Raw genomic sequence first — 23,736 nt, 5'->3', positions numbered from 1 at the left:
TAGTAGTAGTAGTAGTAGTATTACTAGAGGCGGGAGAAACGAATGGCAATGACGTAACTATTTTAATAGTGGAATTATGGAATCGCACCCATCCTGTTCTGTGAGGTTTACTTTAAGTCTGAAGTTGTCGGGTATATTGTATTGCCTTAATGTATTCTATTTTTGTAAAATCAACAACAACAAGAACAACAACAACAATTGACCTAGTTAGTAAACTAAGCAATATAGACTCACAGGTGTTAGGAAATCAACAGGCGTTCGTCAAAAACATTACGAAACACAGCTAAAAATAATAACAGGCGTTTTCGGGACCTGCAATAGTCCACTCTCCTTTCCGCTTGAAACGCCACGGTGTGGCTGAGCGGTTATTGGGCATCGCCGTTTCCGAGTGTGAACAGAGCAGCAGGGGGAGGCTGCGAGGGAGGGACCGGCCGAGAGCACACACTGGACAGCCACTGTGAGCGCCCACATCTGGACAGCCACTGTGAGCGCCCACATCTGGACAGCCCGGACTAGGTATCGCTGATCATATCCCCCGGGATGGAGACGCGGAGGCGAGCGGGAGCTGCGGCAGTGCCAGCCCTGTGCGCGTTGCTGCTGCTGCAGGGTCTCCGGGCGCCGGGCACAGGTGGCACCCCCGCGGCGCTGGAAGGTGGGTACAGCCGAGCCCAGTCTGGGGAGGAGCCAGAGAAACGCAGGTGTATTGGAGCGCAGGTGTTTAACTGATGGGCTATTTTCTGGCTGTGTTCATGTGTGCGTGTTTTGTTTTGTCATCTCCACACACAGCTTATAACAAACTCCTAAACTTGATCAAGTATATATGCGTTTTTGTCGCATTCAGACCTATATATAAGCTGTGAGACGATCGTGCTGCGTTGTGATGCCAGCCTGCTCGGTTTGGTTGTGTTGTTTTCATCTCTGAAGACAGAAATATGCGCTGGCGCAGACTCACGCAGGCATGTGCAATTAATTTACACTGACACGTAATGCTGCGTTGGACGAGCGAAGTCCATAGATTTGCCATGCATATAAACCCTGCTGATTATTGCAGCTACTGGGGCATATTATTGTCAGGAAGCCCATATGTATATAGGCTACGCAGACATACGTCTAAAAGTGGGCTAATAGTTTGTTTTACTTGGGTTTTAACTCCGTTTCAGGTAAACAAGTCTTGTCTTTCCCTCGGCGGCCCTCGGGGGATTGAGAAACAATTACTTTTCCAGGCGATGCGTTCTTGGCGCTAACGTGCTCCTGTCAAATCCCCTTTTTTTACTAGTTGTTCTTCTGTACAGCCTTGCAGTGCCTTAACTCACCTCGTACCCAGAGCCGCGCCCAAGCAGGGCATGGGCATCTAAGTTCCTCTTCCAGTCGCAGACGCGGGTGTGTGCAAGAGCGCTTCCCCAGCGCCGCGGTCACATTACGAGGCTGAAGTTGGCTTCTTATTTGCATCCCAGCTTCCTATTCAAGCGCTCTTACCCGTACAGAAAACTGAAACCCTGGCTTGGATGTTACACTGTCGCAACTAATCTGTTACATTTAACACATTCTCTGTTTGATCAGGTACAATACAACGTTGTGTTAAACTTGGGGCCAGTTGTGATATTAGGGGGGCATCAATTTCTCCGCGTTCATCGGACCCCTTGTTTCTCTGCAGACACTGCCGAGAGCGGATTACTCTCTGTAAGTTACGGTTGCGTTTACACCCACGCAAGATTAGTGCAGCAACACTTTAAGATGGTCTCAATCCTTATTTATGCTTTGTCTTTTGCCGGCAGACATTCATATAAATAAATCATAATAAATATGTCAGCTATATTTTGTGACAGCTGTATGTTGCCCTTGTTAAGGGTGTTTACTAAGAAAAAATGGATAATGATATTAATATTAATAATGATAGTGATAATAATATCACAATCATCTGCAGTCTCACCCACAGAGGTTCAGTGCAGCACTGTACTGTGCCATACAGAGCAGTATAGCACAGTATAGATTATAGTGCATTAAAGTGCCATGCAGTCAAGCACAGGGCAGTGCAGTTCAGCTATGTGCAGCGCAGTACAGTAGCTCATTCAGTGTGATGCACAGTGAGTCAGAGAGCATGACCAGGGCTTGAACTGTGTACCTTCCTGCAACAAGAGCCCCTTCACAGACAAACGGACTGCAGGGATGAGAGGGAGTGGGAAGAGAAACCAACATCCAGACCCCTATTCCTGCCTCACATCAGTTGTGTCTTTAAAAGAAAAGCATTTGCGTGTGCAAGCGTCAGTGTGTGAATGAGTGCATGCATGCATGTGCGTGTCTGAGTGTGAGTGTGGGTGAGCGTGCATGTGTGAATTTGAATGTACATGAGTGCAAGTGTGTGAGTGTATGTATGCATGTGAGTGCAAGTGTTTGTGTGAGTGCATTTGCATGTGTGTGCATGCGAGTGTGTGTGTGTGTGTATCTTGTCTGCTTTTTGTTCTTTCCTGTTCCATCGATGTTTCTGAGAAATTCTCACGCAGCTGTTTGTGAGTCACTACTGGTTTTGCTGACACGGTCTGATCCCACTCCAGGTGGGGGGGGCGGGGGGGGGAATTGAGCAACCATCAGTTCTTAGCAGTTCCCTAAAACATCGCCAGGATGCTATCGTCTCCTTAGGTCGGGATGGGTAAGATTGGTTGACAAACGATAAAGACTGGTTGCGGATCTGTTGGTTACCAAATGATAGGGGAGGGGGTGATTCCTCCATTACCCTCTGGTGCCAGTCAAAGGGTGACGTCAATCACTTGCCAGGTTTATGAACAGGATAATTTGGGCTGCGTTAGATTTTGCCTGGTTAGAGAACGACCCCAGTCAGATATAGGGGAACCTGGGGAGTTTTGCACTTTTGGAACCGTTGAATCCCACATTGAACGTGCTGTAAAGACCACACCAGCAGGGTACAAAGTCTGCATTATACAAGTGGTTATAAAGTAAAATGCACCCGGCCAGGGGAACCAATCCCACACTGGCCAATGGCTTACAGACATTAATAATCACACCCAGAAACAGGACAAAAAACAGATGAGTTCTGAGGTCAAAATGATTCTTTCAGCTTAGAAATGAAAGGAAAGACAGAGTGCCATCTCCTCGGCACTCCCAACCCTGGTTACATGCAGCGTGTGCAACACGAGTACAGAGTATCATCACCAGTGATTTGAATGCAGTGTTATGAAATTGTCTCGAGGACATTGTGTTGTGTTTGTCATGGGACCCAGCTTGCTCCAACCAGGCCTGTCTCTGCTTGATTCTCTGCAGAAGACCTGCTGAACACCCTGGTGAAGCAAAGACTGGACTGGACGACTTCGCCAAACAAAGCTGTGAGTCTGGGAGAGCTCCCCAATGTTGCTGTGATGTCCTGCATGGGGCTTGGTGGTCCTCAGTGCATCTTGCTGCCCTTCCTCCTCCCTGCCTTCATAGCTGGAATGGACATCTGTTTCTCAGTTAAAGACTGCATTTAAGTGAGATTCTGAGGGGGGGTGCTGGCAAAGTGCGGTGCGTGGGGTGGATTGCTGCTGAGGTGCGGTCCAAGTTCCAAGTTGCGGATCATGGCATGGATAGGAGGAGTGGAGATTGCGACAAATAGGCACGTTCCTGCTGCGTGGGCCCCACCGACAAGATGCGCAGCCCCCCTTCCCCCTGAATCATCATCACCTTTCCCCCACTTACTACGCCGCTGACCACAGAGGCACAACAAGCACGAGGATATTAAACACTGCTTCCTTTTAGAGCAATAGAAAAGCAAGCGCATATTGACACCACACACACACACAGCGCGCACAAAATTACACACAGGTTACACAAGGCAGTACACGCCGCACACGTCACATACATCATACATTCAGGGTACGCACACATGGCACACACATCGCAGGACGTGTTACACACTGTTACACACACACGGTACACAAACATTATCCATACAAGGTGCATACCTTACAGCACACATCTAGCCTCACGTGACACTGACTGAGGCCAGGACTGAATCAGAAGAGGCTCCACGGGCTGCTTGAGGACACACTGTGTCCTGATAACTAGGCTCTGTTTTCCATTTCCTCACTGAAAAGCGATTGCAAAAATTATGCTGACTGACTGATCTATATATATATATATATATATATATAATATGTTTTTTATTTGTTTGTTTGAGAGGAACATGTACAGGAACTTCTCAGGTTTTTTTTATAATTTGTTAGTTAAATTTAGCACTGACGCACTGTGTAACTCTGTAGGTTCAGCACTTTTGCCACCTGCATCAGCATCCCTCTGCTCTGACTGGTGCCCTGGTGTGGAGGGGGGGGTGATTGTGGTACCAGCCTCTCACAGGGCAGGTGCCTGTCTGTTGGCCCATCTATCTATTTTGTATGTTTTGTTGTTGCTGTTCTTTTTTCCCTTTAAAGCTCTCATACACTTAAACAAACCAATTTTCTTAAGATGCGATGAGATCATGGCAGTGCAGCATTTAACTACTGAGGAGATGACAAGGGGATGGGGGTGGTAGCTGTACTAGGGACCCTGCTGCCCCCCCTCAGTGTGACCCCTTTCATTGCAGTGGAAAGAAGTTTCCCTTCCCGTTGTGAGAGCCGCCCCGCACCCGATCTACCAAGCCTGCAACTCCAAGATGAAGGACGTCATCAAAGACCTGACGACTGATTGGATCCCTCGGGGGGATGCCCGTCACCTGTTCCTGGACCTGCAATTCAGTGAAGAGCTGGAGGGTGATGCCCACTACAGCCCATTGGAAGTCTACCTCGTAGAATCAGAATCAGAAATCAGAGGGTTGCGGTGGAGGGATGCCTCCCAAGATCCCCTGGTGTTTCGAGCCAGCCAGCACTTCCAGAGAACATCAGACATCCACGGGATTAGAGAGGCTCTCGAGAATGTCACCGGCCAGGCTCTGGGGCCTCTCTCCAAGGAGGGTTTCCACCTGAGCTTTTCCTACTCCGGGCCATGCCTCATCATCGCCTCAGTCAGGGTGTTCTTCAGGAGATGCCCAGGCTTCACGCAAGACCAGGCCCGATTCAGGTCAGTGGCAGCAGGGTCCGGGCTGGTGCAGGGGTCCTGTGTGGCCAACTCTACCGAGGTGGCCCCCCCCCACAGAGAGTGCCTGGAGGATGGGCACTGGGGGCCCCTACAGGGCCATTGTGTCTGCAGCCCGGGATACCAGCCAGCAGGAAGCTCTTGTGAAGGTAGGAGGGAGACAGATAATTTTTTTCTTGTTTTGTCTGCCTACGCTGGGCAGCTCCAGTCCTGAGGGGGCTGCAGGGGTTTCTGATTTTGACTGTCAATGATTTCATAGATCGGAGTCAGTATTAGTCTAGGAAGCAAGAAGGCCTTGACTCGGGGTTGGGGGGTCATCAATTAAGCAGGTTAAAGATTTGGATAAAAATAAGAAGCCATAAGGCACTGTGGCTCTCTACAGGGAGAGAGTGTATTCCTGCTGAGTGAATATTGGGCTCTGAAAGCATCTGATTTTTACTCACCTTGCCCCTGCTGTAGCCATCTCCCCTCTCCCTCGTTTTCCTCCTGTCATCTTCACTGTGATTGCCTGCCTGCTCCCCTCATGCTCCTTCTGAAAAATTGTGTCTCCTGTCTGCCCCCCTCTCCTCTCCCAGCCTGCAGGATCGGACAATATAAGCCAGCGAACGACAGTGGGGCGTGCCGGCCCTGTCCTCCCCACACCAGGACGCACAGCGAGGCAGCTGAGCAGTGCCAGTGCATGCTGGGATATTCCCGCATGGCAAGCGACCCCTTTGAGATGGGCTGTACGAGTACGTGAGCTTTAAACAATAAAAAGGCCCATCTCTGGATTTTGAGTCAGCATCAAGAGAAATTCTGTTATAGTGTGTGTGTGTGTGTGTGTGTGTGTATGCTGGTAGTGTCTGTATAAGAAGTTCTAGAAATGATTACTGTGACGAATATCATGATTTCTGTGGCAACAGACCTTTCCAGATCCCCTTCAACCTTCTCCTCTCTGTCACAGAACCTCCAACGGCCCCGAGAAACCTAACCTCCCACTTCCTGAGCCCCTCCTCACTCCTCCTGTCCTGGGAACCACCCTCTGACCTGGGGGGCCGCCGGGAGGTGCTGTACAAGGTACAGTGCTTGGAGAGGGCCGGGGGGAGCAGTTGGGATGACTGTGGGGAAAGTGTCCAGTGGGGATCGGACAGTGAGGGACTGGCAGAGACCGGAGTCAACATCACCGGGCTGCACCCCCGGCGGGACTACCGATTCTCCGTCTGCGCCACCAACACCGTGTCGGACTCCCAGATGGCCCACGCCTCCACCACCACTGTCACCATTAGTCGCTGTGAGTGGAGTTTCATACATCGTTTTAAAGCTGATGCTCTCTTCTCTGAGATAGACTTGGCCTTCAAATGTTGGTTGCTATTACACACTTCGTTGTCCCAGGTGCCACTGGCAGTGCATGGTTTTGTGCGGCACTGTTGCCGCCAGGTCACCGAGTTCCCTGGGTCCGACCCTGTGTATGTGTTTCAGGGACTGACATGCTGACCCTCCCCCCGGTGCAAGAGCCCCTAGGGAAACCCTCGCAGCAGCACTGGGTGTTGTGGGCCTGCCTGGCTGGGGTCCTGGTGCTGGGTTCTGTGGTGGCCATTGCCTGCCTGGCACGAAGAAAGTACCACAAACTGTAGTAAGTAGTGGGATGCAATGCATGCTGGGGATTAGGATTGTATTGTAGCAGAGGGTGAATAGCACCATCCTGTAACAGTGGCCTACCCGGAGCCTGTGCTAATTGAAGTCTAGTGGGCTTTTTGGCAAATTAACACACGTGTTCTCAGGTGAACTCTAATCAGGGTCTGTCCAATAGCGGCCTAATGGGGTTCTCTTCTAACGCCAATCTCTCGCTAACCAGTCAGGAGCAGGAGGTGGAGCTGCTGCCAATCCAAATGCGAGTGACATACCGCCGGACCGAAGAGGCCAGGCCTGCCCCCCCGCAGGTCAACTGTGAGTGTAAGAGAACTGAACCCTGAAATATTATCATTGACTGTACAATACCATGCCTTAAATGACCAGACAATACCATACAATAGAAATCAATACCATATTATACAACACCAAGTAACACAACACAACACCAGGTCATGAGTGTTTTATAATAGACATGGTTGGACTCCAGGGTGTTTTTAAACTGCTGTGCTGTGTGACCGTGGCCCCGGGCCCCTCTCTGTGTCTCAGTGCAGAACGCCGGGCTCAGTGACCGGCTGGCGGACAGACTGAGGGACGTCCTGGTGGACCGCTGCCAGCTCACCCTGGGCAAAGCCCTGGGCAAAGGTCAGTGGGATCTGTCAAATGTGAGCTGTCAAATGTAACTCAGTCAGTCTGTGTGTGCATACATGTGTGTGCTTGCATGTGCCTATGTGCCTGCATGTGAGTGTGCATGCATACATGGGCGTGTGTGTGTGTGTGCCTCTCAGCGCTGAGTGGTGTGTGACTGCCCCCCTGTGTTTCCAGGAGAGTTTGGGACTGTGTACGAGGGTGTCTTCAGCCAGGTGGAGCAGGGAGACATCAAGGTAGCGGTCAAGACCATGAAAGGTACGGGCTGGGAAAACAACAAACAACCATCATTTGTTTTCATACCCAGAGACACTTCATAGAAAAGATAGCAAGACATTATTCACATACCACCATCCCACAACCGCCTCATTGCCGGTTACAGTCATTTCAGATATTACCAATATTTTTGAGTCCGTAATCCATATGTTTATCTGTATGTTCAAAATTTACGTTGCGGTTGATTTCTGCCATCATATAAAATAAGAATGGATTACAGACTCATATATGTTTGCACTATAGCCCATGTATTGAAATACTGCAATGCTGATACAGGCACAATATAAGGCTCATAAGTAATCTACCACCTACTAAAAATACATGGGTGTCCTGAAGGGGCTGTCATGAAACTATCCCAGAAAGATCGGTTTGGGGGAACGTCTATGGCATTGCATCGTACAGCAGCAGTATTCCTCCTTCTGTCCCCATCTCACCACTATCATCACCCAGCTCCTATTGGGTAGAATAGCCACACCCCTGTCCCATAGATATTGTAGTATAATTGGACCTGAAAAGTATTAGGTTTCCTCTCTTTTGTTAGTTCTTTTGTTGCATCATTGCACACGGGGAGAATAGAGAGGCAGGGGAAGACAGAAGCCTTGGCTGGCTTTTTGTGTCAGTTCGTTAGAGAAGTCCTCGCCCTTTTTGTCCCGAATGGGTTGGCCGTACTGTTTCAGGGCCTGAGTTGCTCTCCTAGCCCTACTGTTGCCGCTGACTCAGAGTAGTATGGTAAGCCTACCGGGACAAAAAGGTGTGTTGGTATTTTCCCCTTGTGGAAGTTATAGTTATGGTTAAAACAAAGAAACAAAGGTTTAAGTGTTGGTTGACCCTTCCTGTGTGGGGGATGGGTTCAGGGTTAGGGTTAGATCCTTCTCATTGGGTTGCTGGATTTGTTACCACAATGCAATGGGCCCCGAAAACCCAGGCTTGCCTTGTAACGAGCCACGCTGTGTTGTCTGTCCTGTCCTTCAGTGGGCATCTACAGCCAAGATGACCTGGAGTCCTTCCTGGGGGAGGCGGAGATCATGCGGACCTTTGACCACAGCAACGTGGTCAAACTCCTGGGTGAGCAATCCGTCGAAACAAGTGGGCTGGGACCCAGTACGTACACACTGCCGAGCCTGAGATAGACCAAGGCAGGTGACAAGGGACCCCCCTGGGTCGGGCTGGGCATTTCCCTGATACAGTGTGGTGAGTCACAGTGATGCCGTGGTGTATGTTTGTGTGTATAATGTATCGAGTTAAAATAGTTCCTGGGTGTATAGACGGATGTATGTGGGAGAGCTTCTAGGTATGAGCTACGTCCGGTGTGAGTTCAAGTTTTTTAAATACAAAAGAGATGACAATAAACTACAGTGAAGAAAAAAGTATTTGATCCCCTGCTGATTTTGTACGTTTGCCCACTGACAAAGAAATGATCAGTCTATAATTTTAATGGTAGGTGTATTTTAACAGTGAGAGACAGAATAACAACAAAAAAATCCAGAAAAACGCATTTCAAAAAAGTTATAAATTGGTTTGCATATTAATGAGTGAAATAAGTATTTGATCCCCTATCAATCAGCAAGATTTCTGGCTCCCAGGTGTCTTTTATACAGGTAACGAGCTGAGATTAGGAGCACTTTCTTAAAGGGAGTGCTCCTAATCTCAGCTCGTTACCTGTATAAAAGACACCTGTCCACAGAAGCAATCAATAAATCAGATTCCAAACTCTCCACCATGGCCAAGACCAAAGAGCTGTCCAAGGATGTCAGGGACAAGATTGTAGACCTACACAAGGCTGGAATGGGCTACAAGAGCATCGCCAAGCAGCTTGGTGAGAAGGTGACAACAGTTGGTGCGATTATTCGCAAATGGAAGAAACACAAAATAACTGTCAGTCTCCCTCGGTCTGGGGCACCATGCAAGATCTCGCCTCGTGGAGTTTCAATGATCATGAGAACGGTGAGGAATCAGCCCAGAACTACACGGGAGGATCTTGTTAATGATCTCAAGGCAGCTGGGACCATAGTCACCAAGAAAACTATTGTTACACACTACGCCGTGAAGGACTGAAATCCTGCAGCGCCCGCAAGGTCCCCCTGCTCAAGAAAGCACATGTACAGGCCCGTCTGAAGTTTGCCAATGAACATCTGAATGATTCAGAGGAGAACTGGGTGAAAGTGTTGTGGTCAGATGAGACCAAAATCGAGCTCTTTGGCATCAACTCAACTCGCCGTGTTTGGAGGAGGAGGAATGACCCCAAGAACACCATCCCCACCGTCAAACATGGAGGTGGAAACATTATGCTTTGGGGGTGTTTTTCTGCTAAGGGGACAGGACAACTGCACCGCATCAAAGGGACAATGGACGGGGCCATGTACCGTCAAATCTTGGGTGAGAACCTCCTTCCCTTAGCCAGGGATTTTGTTGTTGTTATTCTGTCTCTCACTGTTAAAATACACCTACCATTAAAATTATAGATTGATCATTTCTTTGTCAGTGGGCAAACGTACAAAATCAGCAGGGGATCAAATACTTTTTTCCCTCACTGTATCTGTGTGTTTTGCTCATGTTCAAAAGGAAATGAAAGAAACATTTTTCATTTGAATCGTGAATCATACAAATATGTATTTTTCACAGTTTTTGTTGTACAATTTTAGAGTAAAAAATGAGAGCGATGTATTCAGCTCACAAGGAGAAGAACAGCACCAGTTTGATTTGAAACCAGAAACTCACACTGACCACCCTCTGAGCTCCTCGGCAGATCACAATCCCCCATCGCACAGTGTCTCTGTTTCTCGGGTGTGTCTGGCCTCCGCCCACTCAGCTGCCATTGTGCTCTCGTCCTCCTGCAGGGGTCGCTCTGGAGGCCAGCGAGGAGGGCTCTGTGCCCGTGCCTCTTGTCATCCTGCCCTTCATGCAGCACGGGGACCTGCGCCGCTTCCTCATTGCCACCCGCTATGGAGACGTGCCCATGGTGAGCCTGGTGTAACTATGGGTTTGTGTGTTTGTGGGTCAGTCTCCTTCATGCCCACACCACTGCCCTGAGTGCCTGCTGTATGTTCATAGTAATGTGTGTGTGTGTGTGTGTGTGTGTGTGAAGCCTATAGAGGCCAAAGGGAGATGGCATGACCCCACTACATCAGGAAACCGAACAGCCAGAATCCAATCATACTAATCCTGGCACTGTCTCCTCACCTGTGTTGCAGTTTGTGCCCTATCAGAGCCTGCTGCGCTTCATGATTGACATCGCCACAGGGATGGAGTACCTCAGCTCACAGGGCTTCCTGCACAGAGACCTGGCGGCCCGCAACTGCATGTGAGTCCAGCAGGTGGTGCCATTGAACCAAGGATAATGGGTTAGAGTAGAGTAGAGTAGAGGAGGAGAAAGGGAGTCGGGGGGGGGCAGGGGTTAGGGGTTGAGAGTGAACTGTAGATGTGGAAGACAGTACAGAGTGAGAGAGAGAGGGAGGAAGAAGTGGCAGTGAGGGAGAGAAGGCTTAGAGCTTCGAGCGGACAGACTTGGGGAGGAGGAAACGGAAAGACTGAGAGACTGTCTGGGTGAGGGGTTAGATCTGGAGGAACTATGAGATTGAGAGAGAGAGAGAGAGAGAGAGAGGGAAGGAGGGAGGGATTGAGAGGAGAGAGGGAGAGTGAAGGAGGAGAGGGACAGGGAGAGGGGGAGAGGGACAGGGAGAGGGGGAGAGGGGGAGAGGGAGAACCCCCACCTGAACCGAAGCTGCCCATCTCTCTGCGGAGCCCAGGCTGGGGGACGACCTGCGCGTGTGTGTGGCGGACTTCGGCCTGTCCAAGAAAATCTACAGCAGCAACTACTACCGACAGAGGGTGGCCAAGCGCATGCCGGTGAAGTGGATGGCGATGGAGAGCCTAGCGGAGTCGGTGTTCAGCAGCCGCAGCGACGTGGTGGGTGGGCTGGAGTCAGAGCTCTTCTGATTGCTCAGCCTTGTCTGCCTGTCTTGTAGGGTGACCACCAGTGTGGTGTGTGTTCAGTCTGTTCAGTGTGCCACTCTGTGCCGCAGCTGTGTTCAGTGTGCCACTCTGTGCTGCAGTGTGTTCAATGTGTTGCTCTGTACTGCAGCTGTGTTCAGTGTGTCGCTCTATGCTGCAGTGTGCTCAGTGTGTCACTTTGTGCCACAGTGGTCGTTCGGGGTGACGATGTGGGAGATCGCGTCCCGTGGCCGGACGCCCTACCCTGGGGTTGACAACCACGAGGTCCTGGACCTGCTGGAGTCAGGTCAGCGGCTGAAGGAACCTGCGGACTGCGACGCCGAGCTGTGAGTGTCCTGGACAATGTGTGTGCGTGCGTGCGTACGTGCGTGTGTGATGTGGTATTGTTTCTGTATTTGTTACTGGCATTGTGTATGTCTACGTCTTATTCTAAGCGTTCTTTCTGTTCGAATGTTCTTGTTCCAAAGTGGATCTGATGCTCCAGCGCTCTGGAACTCATGGGCTCTGAGGCTCTGCTCGTCTCCTGTTCACTTGTTGACAGTGTTCTGTAGCCAGTAGCATAAAACAGCATCAGTTCAGTTTCCCCCAAGTCTTCTCCTTCAAGGCAGTCCTGTGATGCCTGGTTCTTTGTGCAGGTACACGCTGATGCAGAGCTGCTGGTACAGGGAGCCTGGGCGGCGGCCGGACTTCACCGAGCTGAGGGGGAAGCTGCGTGGTCTGTTGGCGGCCCTGCCCCCTCTTCAGGCCACGGAAGAGGCCCACTACCTCAACCAGGGCCTGGAGGCGGCCGCGTGGGGGGCCGGGGACGGGGAGACGGATGAAATGGCAGGGGCCAGGGGCAACCTTTACCTGTCCAGCCCTGGTGCAGCCCCCCCGCGGGATGAGGAGAGGGACCAGCTGTTAACCAAGGGCCAACTCACCGTCGACCTCCCGTAGGGGAAGCAGGGTGGTTGCATTCAGAAGCCATTTTCCTTGCATTTTCATTTTGATTTATTTCTGCCTCTGAGCATCTCATGAGTTTTAAGGGTGTGCTGGCTGTGTCTCGGGTGGGGCCCCCTATGGGACAGGCAGGGACAGTAGGAGTGCTATTCCTCACTGAGAAATCAGACAAGGGTTTGCTTAGTGTGCTGTGCTGCACTGGATGGGGCTCCAGTCTGGCCCCTATACTATAGTGTCATATTGGAGGCTTGTCATGGTTTGCCAAGCAACAGCACCCCCTTGTGACCTGAATGGCAGCTGCGCATTGTTCTCAACTGTTAAATCCAAAAATCATAACATATCGACCATTCTAATGTGTAAATAAATACAGTATTTTAGTTTTTAGAGCTAATAACAGGCCTATATATAAAATGTCTAATTATGCAGTTTGATATCTTATCTAAGGGTTAGTTAGAACAGAAATCTCTGCTGGCCAGGATGCTCAGAAGCAGTGGAGGGGGAATTCTGCTGTCATACTCTTCCTCCTCTATGTTGCACAGTGCACTGGACTACATCCATAAACACAACTGATTGACTATGTACTGGTGATTGTCTGCTGGTTTCTTACTATGTGCTGGGCACCGTGTACTCTTATATATCTGATTTTAATATTCTGATATATTTTTAGTAAAGACAATACCAAATAAATGCTAATATTATTAATATGAATTATTGTATTTATTTTATTTGTCTCCCACTCACTATTGCATACTAATATTATATTATATTTCGAAATGCTATGTTTAATGTAAATAGAATTTGTAATGTTTGATGCCTTGTACTGAACTAAATTTTTGCACATTGTTTTGCACTTATGTTATAAGTCGCCCTGGATAAGGACGTCTGCCAAGAAATAATTAAATAAATAAATATTATTATTAATTAATTAAATATTGCTGCGCATGCACAGTAGAGGCTTCATTGGAGCTCATCCGGAGTTTCAGTAGGTCTGCCACTCCTGACCTGCGCAGAACCCATTCGCGCAGCCCTGCGTGTCAGCAGGAGGGAGTTTGACGCGGGGCGAGGCGTGAAAATGCGACATGCGCACAGGGTAGCGCCTGACTAAAGCAGATACAAATAATAATAATAATAATAATAATAATAATAATAATAATATCATGGCCAATAAATATGCGTCTGATACGGTGGGGTGGGGGGGTCGCAGGAATTTGTGCCCGTCCCTGACAGGAATGGCTCCGGAGTGAGGTAATGGCCCGTCCATATGGCTTTATTTAACCAGGGGGGGCTGGGGGGGCAGCTGCCGTAATGCCTACCCATTGTGTGTAAAATAAAAAAACACAAGCGGGGACGGGTCGTTAGGTGATTATACGGCCGCATCTCGGCAGCGCTGCGGGTCTCTGGGGCTTTGGGCACACGCGTCCCATTGTTTGGAGCCCTGCAGAAAGCGCGCCCCCTTCCCCAGCCCCCCATGCTGGGACTGGACAGTTGGTAGGGGGGCTCTTTTGTTCCCTAACACAACCCCCTTAAACACACACACCGCCGCTTTTAGGAAGCAAGAAGCCTCCAGACAGAGGCGCATTCCGCTGGGCCACCTCCCGACCCCCTGCCCTGTCGGCGCACTGCGGCCTTGCATAGGTGTGTGTGTGGCGTGTAGAGCAGCGCAGTGTATTTATCCACCGAGCATGCACTTAATAAGAAGCGTTTGCATGTGTACGTTTTAAGGACATAAGAAGAAGGTGCGCGTCGTTCTGCATCAGTGCCGGTTTCGGAGGCCCTGGCAGTGGCAGGTCATCGCGCCGGCCGCTCACCTGTAACCCGATCCCCGCTCTGCGCAGCTGCCAGCACATCTGCTCCGGACGGGGAGCTGTCCAGGCGGCCGGCCACCCGAGCGCCTTCGGGGGAGCGCCTGCCGAGACTGGGCTTGAGCGCGGCAGCAGGACGGGCGGACCCCAGGGAGAAGAGGCGTCCGGGTACCCGCCCGGCAGGGCAGATCCGAGTCAGCCTCCCCTCCCCCCGAGCGCCGCCGCAGTCCCCAGAGCCCGTGGAGGCATCTGCTGCCGCCTGCGCTGCTCAGAGACGGTGGCATCCACAGATTGTGGATTGTTCAGCATCTCATAACGGTTGATCGTCAGTTTTGAAGTGGGGGGTCACATATCCAGTGTGTGTGTGTGTGTTGGGGGGGTCGAATGAGAGGGACAAATTGACTCTCAATATTGGTGGGACAAGCCCCCCAACCCAAACCTATGCCTATGCACATATCGATGTTTGCAAATATGACTGATATACAATAATTGCAACAATATACTTTTAGAACTAATTTGTTAATTTAACACATCGTGTTTATTCAAGGAAAATACAAGTTTGTGTTAAAATTTACCAAAATGTTGTATCAAAAGTCTTTGTTAAAAAGACACATTATTGTGCTACAAATACACATTACTGTTGTAATTTTGAACATTGTAACACAAAGTTGTGTTGTCCTTGAATTAACACATTCGTTCTAATTGTGTGCAGTTCTGCCTTAAAGTTTAAGAAAAAACATTACATACATGCGGGTGTAATAATTATGATGATGATGATGATGATGATGATTATAAATCAATACAAATCTTACACATTGCAGTTTAACAAGTGAAAAGCCTACATCATAACGCATCGCATTTAAACTGTGAAATCAGGATCGAGGGGTGTCTTTCAATCGCATCTCACTGACACAGATTCCCAGTCACCGGTTCTGTTAAGTAATGAATAGCCCGGTTGGAATTAGCACGGGCCTCCCCAGCCCAGACGCCAGGTTGACTGATGGCGATGGATGGGAAAACAATATGTTTGTGTTTGAATGCGGAGACTGAAAGTCATTCCGTTGCTGTTTGCTGGGGACGTTTATAGTTGGATCAAATCTACTAATAGGCTCTTCTCCTGATTCCTTTCAATTCTAATTCTTATTTTGCGGTGCCCAGAAGTGCATACAACAGTTCTGCCTTAAAGATAAAGATGTTTTAAACAAATACAAACGGGTGTATTGAGATGGTCCACGGGGCGGCAGTGTTGAGCTTCCCTTGTCATTCTAGCACAGCTGAACGGCTCCAGCAAACTCAACTCATCTCACCTCACCTCAATATAAATCAAACGCCAGAGTCGCGTTAGCCTGTCGACACAACATCTAACGCCTGCGCTGACTCATCTGAAATCCCCAACGATTCACTCAGTCTGAAAGGGTGGTCTCTGAGAGCGTGGACACTTCCTAAAGGTCGTGAAAGCCCCCCAGGAAGTGACCTTATGACCTCTAGTCAGGGTCCTGTTAGGGAATTGCTTTTTCAGGCACTATTTCAATTAATTTGACCACAACTGAAAAGGTGGGAAGGAAACATGACTCCCTTTAGACTCTGGAGTTTGTAGCTTTTTTATTCTTCTGCACTACACTTTCCACCAGGCCTGGGCCTCTAACCCCCTGAGGTGAGTGGTCTGACCCCCCTCCCAGCTCACAGCCCCCCAGTGACCGGTCCGGCCCCAGCAGTCTGCCTGTGTGTCCTCATTGCATCTCTCTTGCCCACCAGCCAGTTCCGATGTCCCCATGTTGCTGTGGATGGCGGTCCTCGCACCACCTTTAACCTCCGACCCTTGCCTGCCACTCGGCCACTGTCAAGGTCAGCGCAGCTCTCCCAGCTGGAGGGGAGGGGAGGGTGAGGATGACCCAGACAGCCACTCTGACCTCCCTGAACAGGCACACACTCCCCCCCCCATCACACACACACACAACCCCGCACACACTCCAGCACCCACTTTCACACAAAAAACACACTCTCTCACACACACACAAAAGGGCAGTTTGGTAGACACCACCCCCACTCCTTCCTTACTGAATATTTTATGGCAGCATCTGCACACACATAATACGAGTGGAGGAGAGAAAACATATCAAAGAAGGAAACGAAATCTCCCAAAATCGTATATTACTGCAGTGGGAGTTTCACTTTTAAATGCTTTCATTAACCGACTTTGTATTTGTTCTAGTCCGATCCAATCACTCTCGGTACTACAGACCACTAGAATCGCACCGTGCGTTGGTTATACACGGCCGGCTGCCATGACAAACCATTTATACCACATACATTACATATCCCAGAACAGTTAAGCAAATCCAGTACAACACACAGCGATGCGGGACTGTTGCATTGCCTGGCGAGCATGTCCCACCGCAAATTAAATTCGTGATCTTGTGATCTGCGGGACACGCTCCTCATCCCGGAGACTCATCTCTGTATATACTGTATCTGGATGGCGTTTTGATTCAATGAAAGAAAAGAATAAAACTAAACCAAAAAAAACGGCACAATGAGCTCTCCGTTAGGTCTTTGTACTGCCGGGGAAAGCTGACCCCTGGTCGCCCGTGGCGGGGGGCTGCCTGAACTCGGAGACAACACAAAAAAGAAAAAGAAAAGGGAGAAAAAAAACGAAAAACGAAAGAAAGGACTTGAAGAATGCGGAGCCGTGTCTCAGCAGGTGCAGCGGCGCATTCCTGGCCGCGGAGCTGCTGCTATCAAAGGCATTCCTCAGCAGGCGAGGACAGGCTGCCGCGGCCCGGCCCCGCCCGGCACCCCCGCCCGGCACCCCCGCCCGGACAAGAGAAGAATGGGCCGTGCGAGCGCGGGGAGAGGGGCAGCTGCGAGGCACGATGCCCAGATAAACCGGAGATTAGGAAACAAACAACGCAACAGAACAAACAGGGAGCGGGGGGGGGGGGGGGTCTTGGGGGTCGCTGCTACAGCTCACTCGCGCGTGCTTTTCCCAGTTTGACGCAACCAACAAAACAGGGCATTTATTTTACCCCCCCCCCCCCCTCGCCATTTAAACGAGAGCCCTCCACTCCAGAGCAGAGAGCACCGGACCCTGTCAGCTTTTTAATACTCCCAGTCGAATTGATTGTCAATGTCTGCTCCCATTCAAATCAATACATCAATTAAATCCCCGGCCCTTGGGGGCCCACAAATGAAAGGCCGTTCTGGATCTGTAACTGAATCAACCTTGCTATTTTATCCATTTGAACAATATACTTTTTACAAATATGTTCCTGTTAATGTGTTTTGTTTTTAATTTCAGATGCACTCGACGCTTTAGGAATAGGACCAATTTACATGTCCAGGCGTATTTAATGATTCCTGTTAACGAGTTCATCAAAGCAGTTCAGTGATGGGAGCTGGGTTGGAAGGAAACCCAGAATACACTGCGGCTCTAGTTAGAGACCCCCACTCGGAAGCACGGACTAATTTGACTCCTAATGACCCGAGTGTGTCGTCACAATTGAAACGATCCGTCAATGAGACGTTTTCGGTTGTTTTCAGTCCTTTCAACTAATTTCGTTTAATCTAATGACCCGTTTATAAAAGTCAACTTGAGACCCCCAGTAAATGCAGATATGAAGCTGTTCCTTTGTTAACTAAAATGTTATGAGTTAAACATTCAGTTACGGTTGCCACAGTACAAGTCTTCCAGTTGTCAATCCACGACCTCCTATCTTTATTAAACACTCTACAGCACATACAAAACGACACAAACACGCCAGTATTAACTGCTGGGGAAGCGCAGTGTACCTTCAAAACCCACCGAAGCGTGTCCCTCACAGACCAGCAGGACTGAACACTCCTGACCCGCTGTGTGACACAACCCGGCAGCTCCAGAGGGACCAGTCCGCGCCGCGGTGGCTCTGATCTGGAGGCTGCTGTGCTGTGCCGTGCCGTGCCGTGCCGTGCCGTGCCGTACCGTGCTGTGCCATGCTGTGCCGTGCTGTACCGTGCTGTGCTGTGCTGTACCGTGCTGTGCCATGCTGTGCCGTGCTGTACCGTGCTGTGCCATGCTGTGCCGTGCTGTACCGTGCTGTGCTGTGTTGTAACGTGCTGTGCCGTGCTGTGCTGTGCTGTGCTGTACCGTGCTGTGCCGTGCTGTGCTGTGCTGTACCGTGCTGTGCCGTGCTGTGCTGTGCTGTGCTGTACCGTGCTGTGCCGTGCTGTGCTGTGCTGTACCGTGCTGTGCTGTGCTGTACCGTGCTGTGCCGTGCTGTGCCGTGCTGTGCTGTACCGTGCTGTGCCGTGCTGTGCTGTGCCGTGCTGTGCCGTGCTGTGCCGTGCTGTGCCGTGCTGTACCGTGCTGTGCTGTACCGTGCTGTGCTGTACCGTGCTGTGCCGTGCCGTGCTGTGCCGTGCCGTGCCGTGCCGTGCCGTGCTGTGCCGTGCTGTACCGTGCTGTGCCATGCTGTGCCGTGCTGTACCGTGCTGTGCTGTGCTGTACCGTGCTGTGCCGTGCTGTGCTGTGCTGTACCCCGGGCGGCCGCACGCAGTAGCCGGCGGGCATGGCAGTGCTGTGCTGTAAACAATGCGCGGTGAAAAGGCCTTGGCAGCAGGTGACTGGTGCGTGTAGAGCCGCCTACAAGACCATCTGCAATATGCCGTGTGTGTGTGTTTGGCTCCAGGCGGTGTGACTGCACGCCTGCCTCACCTGGCACTGCTGTGCACCGTAAACACGCGTCCACCTGTCGCTCCGCACGGCCGTCCTGCGCCTGCGCCTCAGCTGCACGAACTGGAGCAACACAGAAGTGAACAATGGCCATTAACAATTTACACGCGTTTACTGAGGCCATTAACAATTTACACGCGTTTACTGAGGCCATTAAGGCACGCGTCAGGTGAGGGCTCTAGCGGCCAGCCCGGGGCAACGCCGCCGGTAATTAACAGGCTGCTCTCTCGCCCAAAACGTTTCTTGTATGTCGCCTTGGTTTAAATTATTAAATGTTACACAGACAGAAGGGGGTAGGCGGGGGGTCGACAGATCCACAGTACGAATCTGTTAATTGTTTCGGCAAATTACATTGGTCACACTGTTGGCTATACTAGAAAACCGAATCACCGAATGTAAGTTTCTTATAGGCTACTCTCTGCAGCCCTGGAACAAAATAAGAGGCCCCTGCAAATGTGTCTTAAATCAGCATCTCTACATGTATGGCAGCCATTTCATTCCATTCATATTTTTATTTGGAATTTGGGAGAGATGTTGTCAGTAGTTTATAGAATAAAACAAAAATGTTCATTTTACCTAAACACACAATACCTATAAATAGTAAAACCAGAGATCCTTTTGCAGTGGTCTCTTAATTTTTTCCAAAGCTGTGTATATTGTGTAGACTAGTATGTACTACATCAATAACATGTCAACCACTTTGGGAAATTATAGCAATTTAAACAGATTTCGTTACAATCATTCACCAGGCCGTTTGTTCCCGCAGGTTTCTGCAGCGCGGTGAACTCTGACCCTCCATTTTCCAAATGTATGTATTCACTTTAAATTAAACTAACCAAGATGAAGTTTGTCCCAGAAAGCATATTCCTGGTTTCATTTTTGATGCATTAAAAGGCTTCTGTAAAATAATCTCTTGCCATCTACCTGCGCTCTGGGATGGACTCATGTAATGAATGTCGAGCATTTCGAAATGAATAATCCTGTTTGCCATCTACCCGCATTCGCGTATCTCCAGGGATTACTGTGCAATTTACAGTAGGACACTTTACAGTAACTCCTGATTTACTGTAATTATTGCAGTTACTTACTGGCAACTCTGCTGCCAGTATGTTACTGTATTTCTTTACGGTGTAGTTTTCTGGGGTCGTGGAAGTAATCTAACAAATGTAGTAGAAGTGATAGTAGCCTAGTATGGGCACATACGACAGATTGTGTTTAAATGTGACGCCTTCACGTAGCAGTTAAGCAGTATTAAGTAAACAGTTGGCAAGTGGATCATTTCTGACATTTCGTGCCCTGAGCTGGAACACATGGCAGACGTTCAACCACGGGCTCTTTCCACAGCAGTGCGCGGCGCTCGTAAGGAGAGGGACGCGGTCAGGCGAGTTGTACTGTCCAACACCGAAGTGGTAGAAGTTGCGTTGCAGAAGTGCTTGGTACAACAGTGGCAAGAGAGAGGAAGTAGAAACTGTATTCCAGAGTAGAAGTGCACAGAGAGAATTTGTAGGGTGGCACAGAGAGGTTGAGTAGGGCGGCATAGAGAGATTGAGTTGGGTGGCATAGAGAGATTGAGTAGGGTGGCACAGAGAGATTGAGTAGGGTGGCATAGAGAGATTGAGTTGGGTGGCATAGAGAGATTGAGTAGGGTGGCACAGAGAGATTGAGTAGGGCGGCATAGAGAGATTGAGTAGGGTGGCACAGAGAGATTGAGTAGGGCGGCATAGAGAGATTGAGTAGGGTGGCATAGAGAGAATGAATAGGGTGGCACAGAGAATGAATAGGGTTGCACAGAGAGATTGAGTAGGGTGCCATAGAGAGATTGAGTAGGGTGCCATAGAGAGATTGAGTAGGGTAGCACAGAGAGATAGAGTGGGTGGCATAGAGAGATTGAGTAGGGTGGCACAGAGAGATATAGTAGGGTGGCATAGAGAGATTGAGTAGGGTAGCACAGAGAGATAGAGTGGGTGGCATAGAGAGATTGAGTAGGGTGGCACAGAGAGATATAGTAGGGTGGCATAGAGAGATTGAGTTGGGCTGATATGAGAACCTGCAGTATGAACACACATTCCAATGAAACGTGTATTGAAGAGTACAAATCTGTTGGGCAGATTAAGCACACGGGAGATCAACAATTATATTAATATTTTTTTATTAACAACTTAAATATAAAAGCACATAAAAAAGTACAAAATAATGTGGATTTGGTGTTTCCGTTGTATCCTGATAGAAACGTCACGTTTGATTAAGCGCTTTTGTGAGACAAAGACGTCAAGTTTTTTCCATACATATAAAAAGCAGCATAAGCAGTTTCATACAAAATAAGATCACATATTAATAAATACATCGAGATTGGTATCCTCTTTCGGACGAAACAACACAGAAAAGACACAAACATAAGCGGGGATAGAGAGCTACGCCGTCTTGCCGACTTTATATTTAGGATTGTGTTTTTAAGGCAGGTTTTTGTTCAGTGTTTTTAAAAATAAAGAAAGCAGACGTTTTCAAAAATAAATACGATAAGGTCTTTTGTGGAGTGTCTTTAGTCAAGGGTGAACAAACCCGCTCTGGGTTTCATTTGGTTTCTTCTGCACCTTTCAACTCTCACAACGCCGCCTGGGAGAGCAGCAACACGTGTCTCGTTTCCGTGGGGTGGCACTTGTTGATGTGTCTCGTCAGTCCCGGGGAGGAGAAGAAATTCTCCCCACAGAAGCGACATGGGAACAGCTCCGCAGCCGCCGGGGCTCTCGGTGTGCCCGCGGGTAGGACTGGGGAGTCCCTGCCGAGGTAGAGTGCACCGGCCTGGGCAGTGGCGGGGGCGCTGCCTTGGGGTACCCCCTGGCTGGCTCTCGCTTTCTTCTCCGCGCCGCCCTCCACCTGCGCCGGCTGTCCGCTGAGCGCCTGCCGGCTGTGGAGCGCCAGGTGTTTCCGCAGGTAGGCTTGGCGCCGGAATTTCTTGCAGCACTGAGGGCAGTCGAAAAACAGCTCCTCGTCCGAGTCCGACGGCTGCGGGGAGGGCGTGCTGGACTCGCGGCTCTTGCTGCCCTGGCTCGGGGGCAGGGGGGGCGGGTTGCACGGTCGCTCCTCCTGAGGTCCTGCGGGAGGAGGGGAGCTGCTGTCCGCTCGGGGGCTCTTGGGTTTGTGCCAGCGCCGGTGCGAGGCCAGGTTGGCCGGGCAGCTGAAGACCTTGTCGCACTCGGTGCAGCGGTATTCCACCCGGACGATGCGGGAGCACTTGTGCTGAGCCAGGGACAGAGGGTCCGAGTACCGCTCCTTGCACAGCTGACAGATGAACTCCCCGAGGGGGCTGCTGGCGAGGGAGCGAGGCTTGGCGTCCTCCTCCGGGTCCTCCTTGATGCGCAGTCCCAGCACGGGGGAGTTGGTGACCTCGTCCCTGTAACTCGGTCGCTTCTCGCTGGGGGCGGCGCCGGAGGTCTTGGACTTTTTGGGATGCGGCTGCTTGGCTTTGGGTTCAGCGGGGACGGCTCTCTTCAGGGCGGCCGAGACGGGCTCACTGCACGCCGACCCCAGTTTGGAGGTCATCTCGGCAAGGGAAGGGGGAAAAGCCATTTTGGACCCGCTGAGGCTTATGAAAGAGCAGGGGTTAGGCTCCGGGAAGGACTCGGCTTGGACCGGGGAGCTCGAGTTGAGCTTGCGGTCCAAGCAGTCTGCAGAGGCGGGGTTCTGTTGGACAAACCCCGCGCTGACAGGACGGTTCGGGCTGAGCGAGGGGGCGCAGAGAGCTTCGGGCACCCCCCCGAAAATGATCCGGCTCTTGATGCTCTGGATAAGGCTAGGACACGCCGTGGGCCGGGAGGCTGCGGCTCTGTCCAGACTCTCCCAGCAGCGAGGCATCGCTGGGGCGGGGAACCCCTGCGCCACTGGGGCCGCCTCCTCACCGCCGTGGCGCACCCGGTAGGACACGGGACCGGCCTTTTTGGTGCGCTTGACTAAGAACCCCCTTGGCATCGTGACTCTCCTGTCGGTACTCCAAACGCCAGTAAACACACAGACACCTGCACATATATGAACACGCAGGAGGTTGTGTTTTCTTGGGTGAAATATCTGTAACAAGCGGTTTCTTTTTTGTACTCAGTCCCTGCAGTGCCTGGCGCGCTGGTTGCTCTTGAGGCGCTCGTTGACACTGAGGGTTGTCTCCTCCGCCCGCCCTTTTAAAGGCAGCGGGCGCCCATTGTCCGCCTGCGGGGACGCAGATGGCTGCAGCCCAAGCGCCAATCGCAGCAGCCCGCAACCCGACACTGCCAGGGCCTCCAGGGAGCGGGCGGCAGATGTCCGTTTCCCCCGACGCGTGGTCCCTCATCACTATGTAGATTGAGCGATGCCACACGCCAAGCCCTCGGTCTTTTGTTCCCTGTTATTTTTTTCTCTCTCTCTCGCTCCACTGGGACTCCATTCAACACACACGTGCCGTATCTTTGTCTCCATTCAACAGGCCTGGAGACTGAAAGCGAAGAAGTGAGGGAGGGGGGTGGAATGAAAAAAAGAAAAGAGAAAAGTGACCGACACTCTATAGGGAAAGCGGTGGGCTGGGAGTGTGTGTGTGTGTGTGTGATCGCAGGAGGAGGTCTTCAACGAATCCTAGGAAGATGAAGAAGCATTAAGGAAAAAAAAAGTTGAAAACTCGAGCCGCATTAGTCTGGACGCCTCCGGAGCGTCTGATGGGAACAATGGAGACGGTCTGTCGGCTTATTGTCAGCGAAATTAACCCTTTTCATTGCAAGTCTTCAA

General features: G+C 50.5%; 1 protein-coding gene and 1 pseudogene across 2 annotated transcripts; one reads left to right on the top strand and one right to left on the bottom strand.

The window, feature by feature from the left end:
* Positions 1 to 433: 433 nt before the first annotated feature.
* Positions 434 to 13,188, top strand: LOC136764599 (tyrosine-protein kinase receptor TYRO3). Of its 2 annotated transcripts, none has more exons than XM_066718784.1 (15): positions 434 to 652; positions 3,277 to 3,338; positions 4,571 to 5,207; positions 5,634 to 5,789; positions 6,002 to 6,328; positions 6,517 to 6,670; positions 6,893 to 6,984; positions 7,216 to 7,311; positions 7,492 to 7,572; positions 8,563 to 8,655; positions 10,428 to 10,549; positions 10,782 to 10,891; positions 11,337 to 11,496; positions 11,731 to 11,867; positions 12,177 to 13,188. In XM_066718784.1, exons 1-15 carry the CDS (start codon positions 541 to 543, stop codon positions 12,475 to 12,477), a joined length of 2,640 nt encoding a protein of 879 aa, XP_066574881.1. In that variant the 5' UTR covers positions 434 to 540; the 3' UTR covers positions 12,478 to 13,188. The 2 variants fall into 2 exon arrangements, with proteins under 2 accessions (XP_066574881.1, XP_066574880.1); XM_066718783.1 differs by having other exon boundaries at positions 6,893 to 6,990.
* A 7,958-nt stretch (positions 13,189 to 21,146) lies between these two features.
* On the bottom strand, positions 21,147 to 23,577 carry LOC136764598 (insulinoma-associated protein 1a pseudogene; annotated as a pseudogene).
* Positions 23,578 to 23,736: the final 159 nt, after the last annotated feature.

This window comes from Amia ocellicauda, chromosome 12 (genome assembly GCF_036373705.1).
Source record: "Amia ocellicauda isolate fAmiCal2 chromosome 12, fAmiCal2.hap1, whole genome shotgun sequence".
NCBI lineage: Eukaryota > Metazoa > Chordata > Actinopteri > Amiiformes > Amiidae > Amia > Amia ocellicauda.
This window is presented reverse-complemented; position numbering and strand designations above follow the sequence as displayed.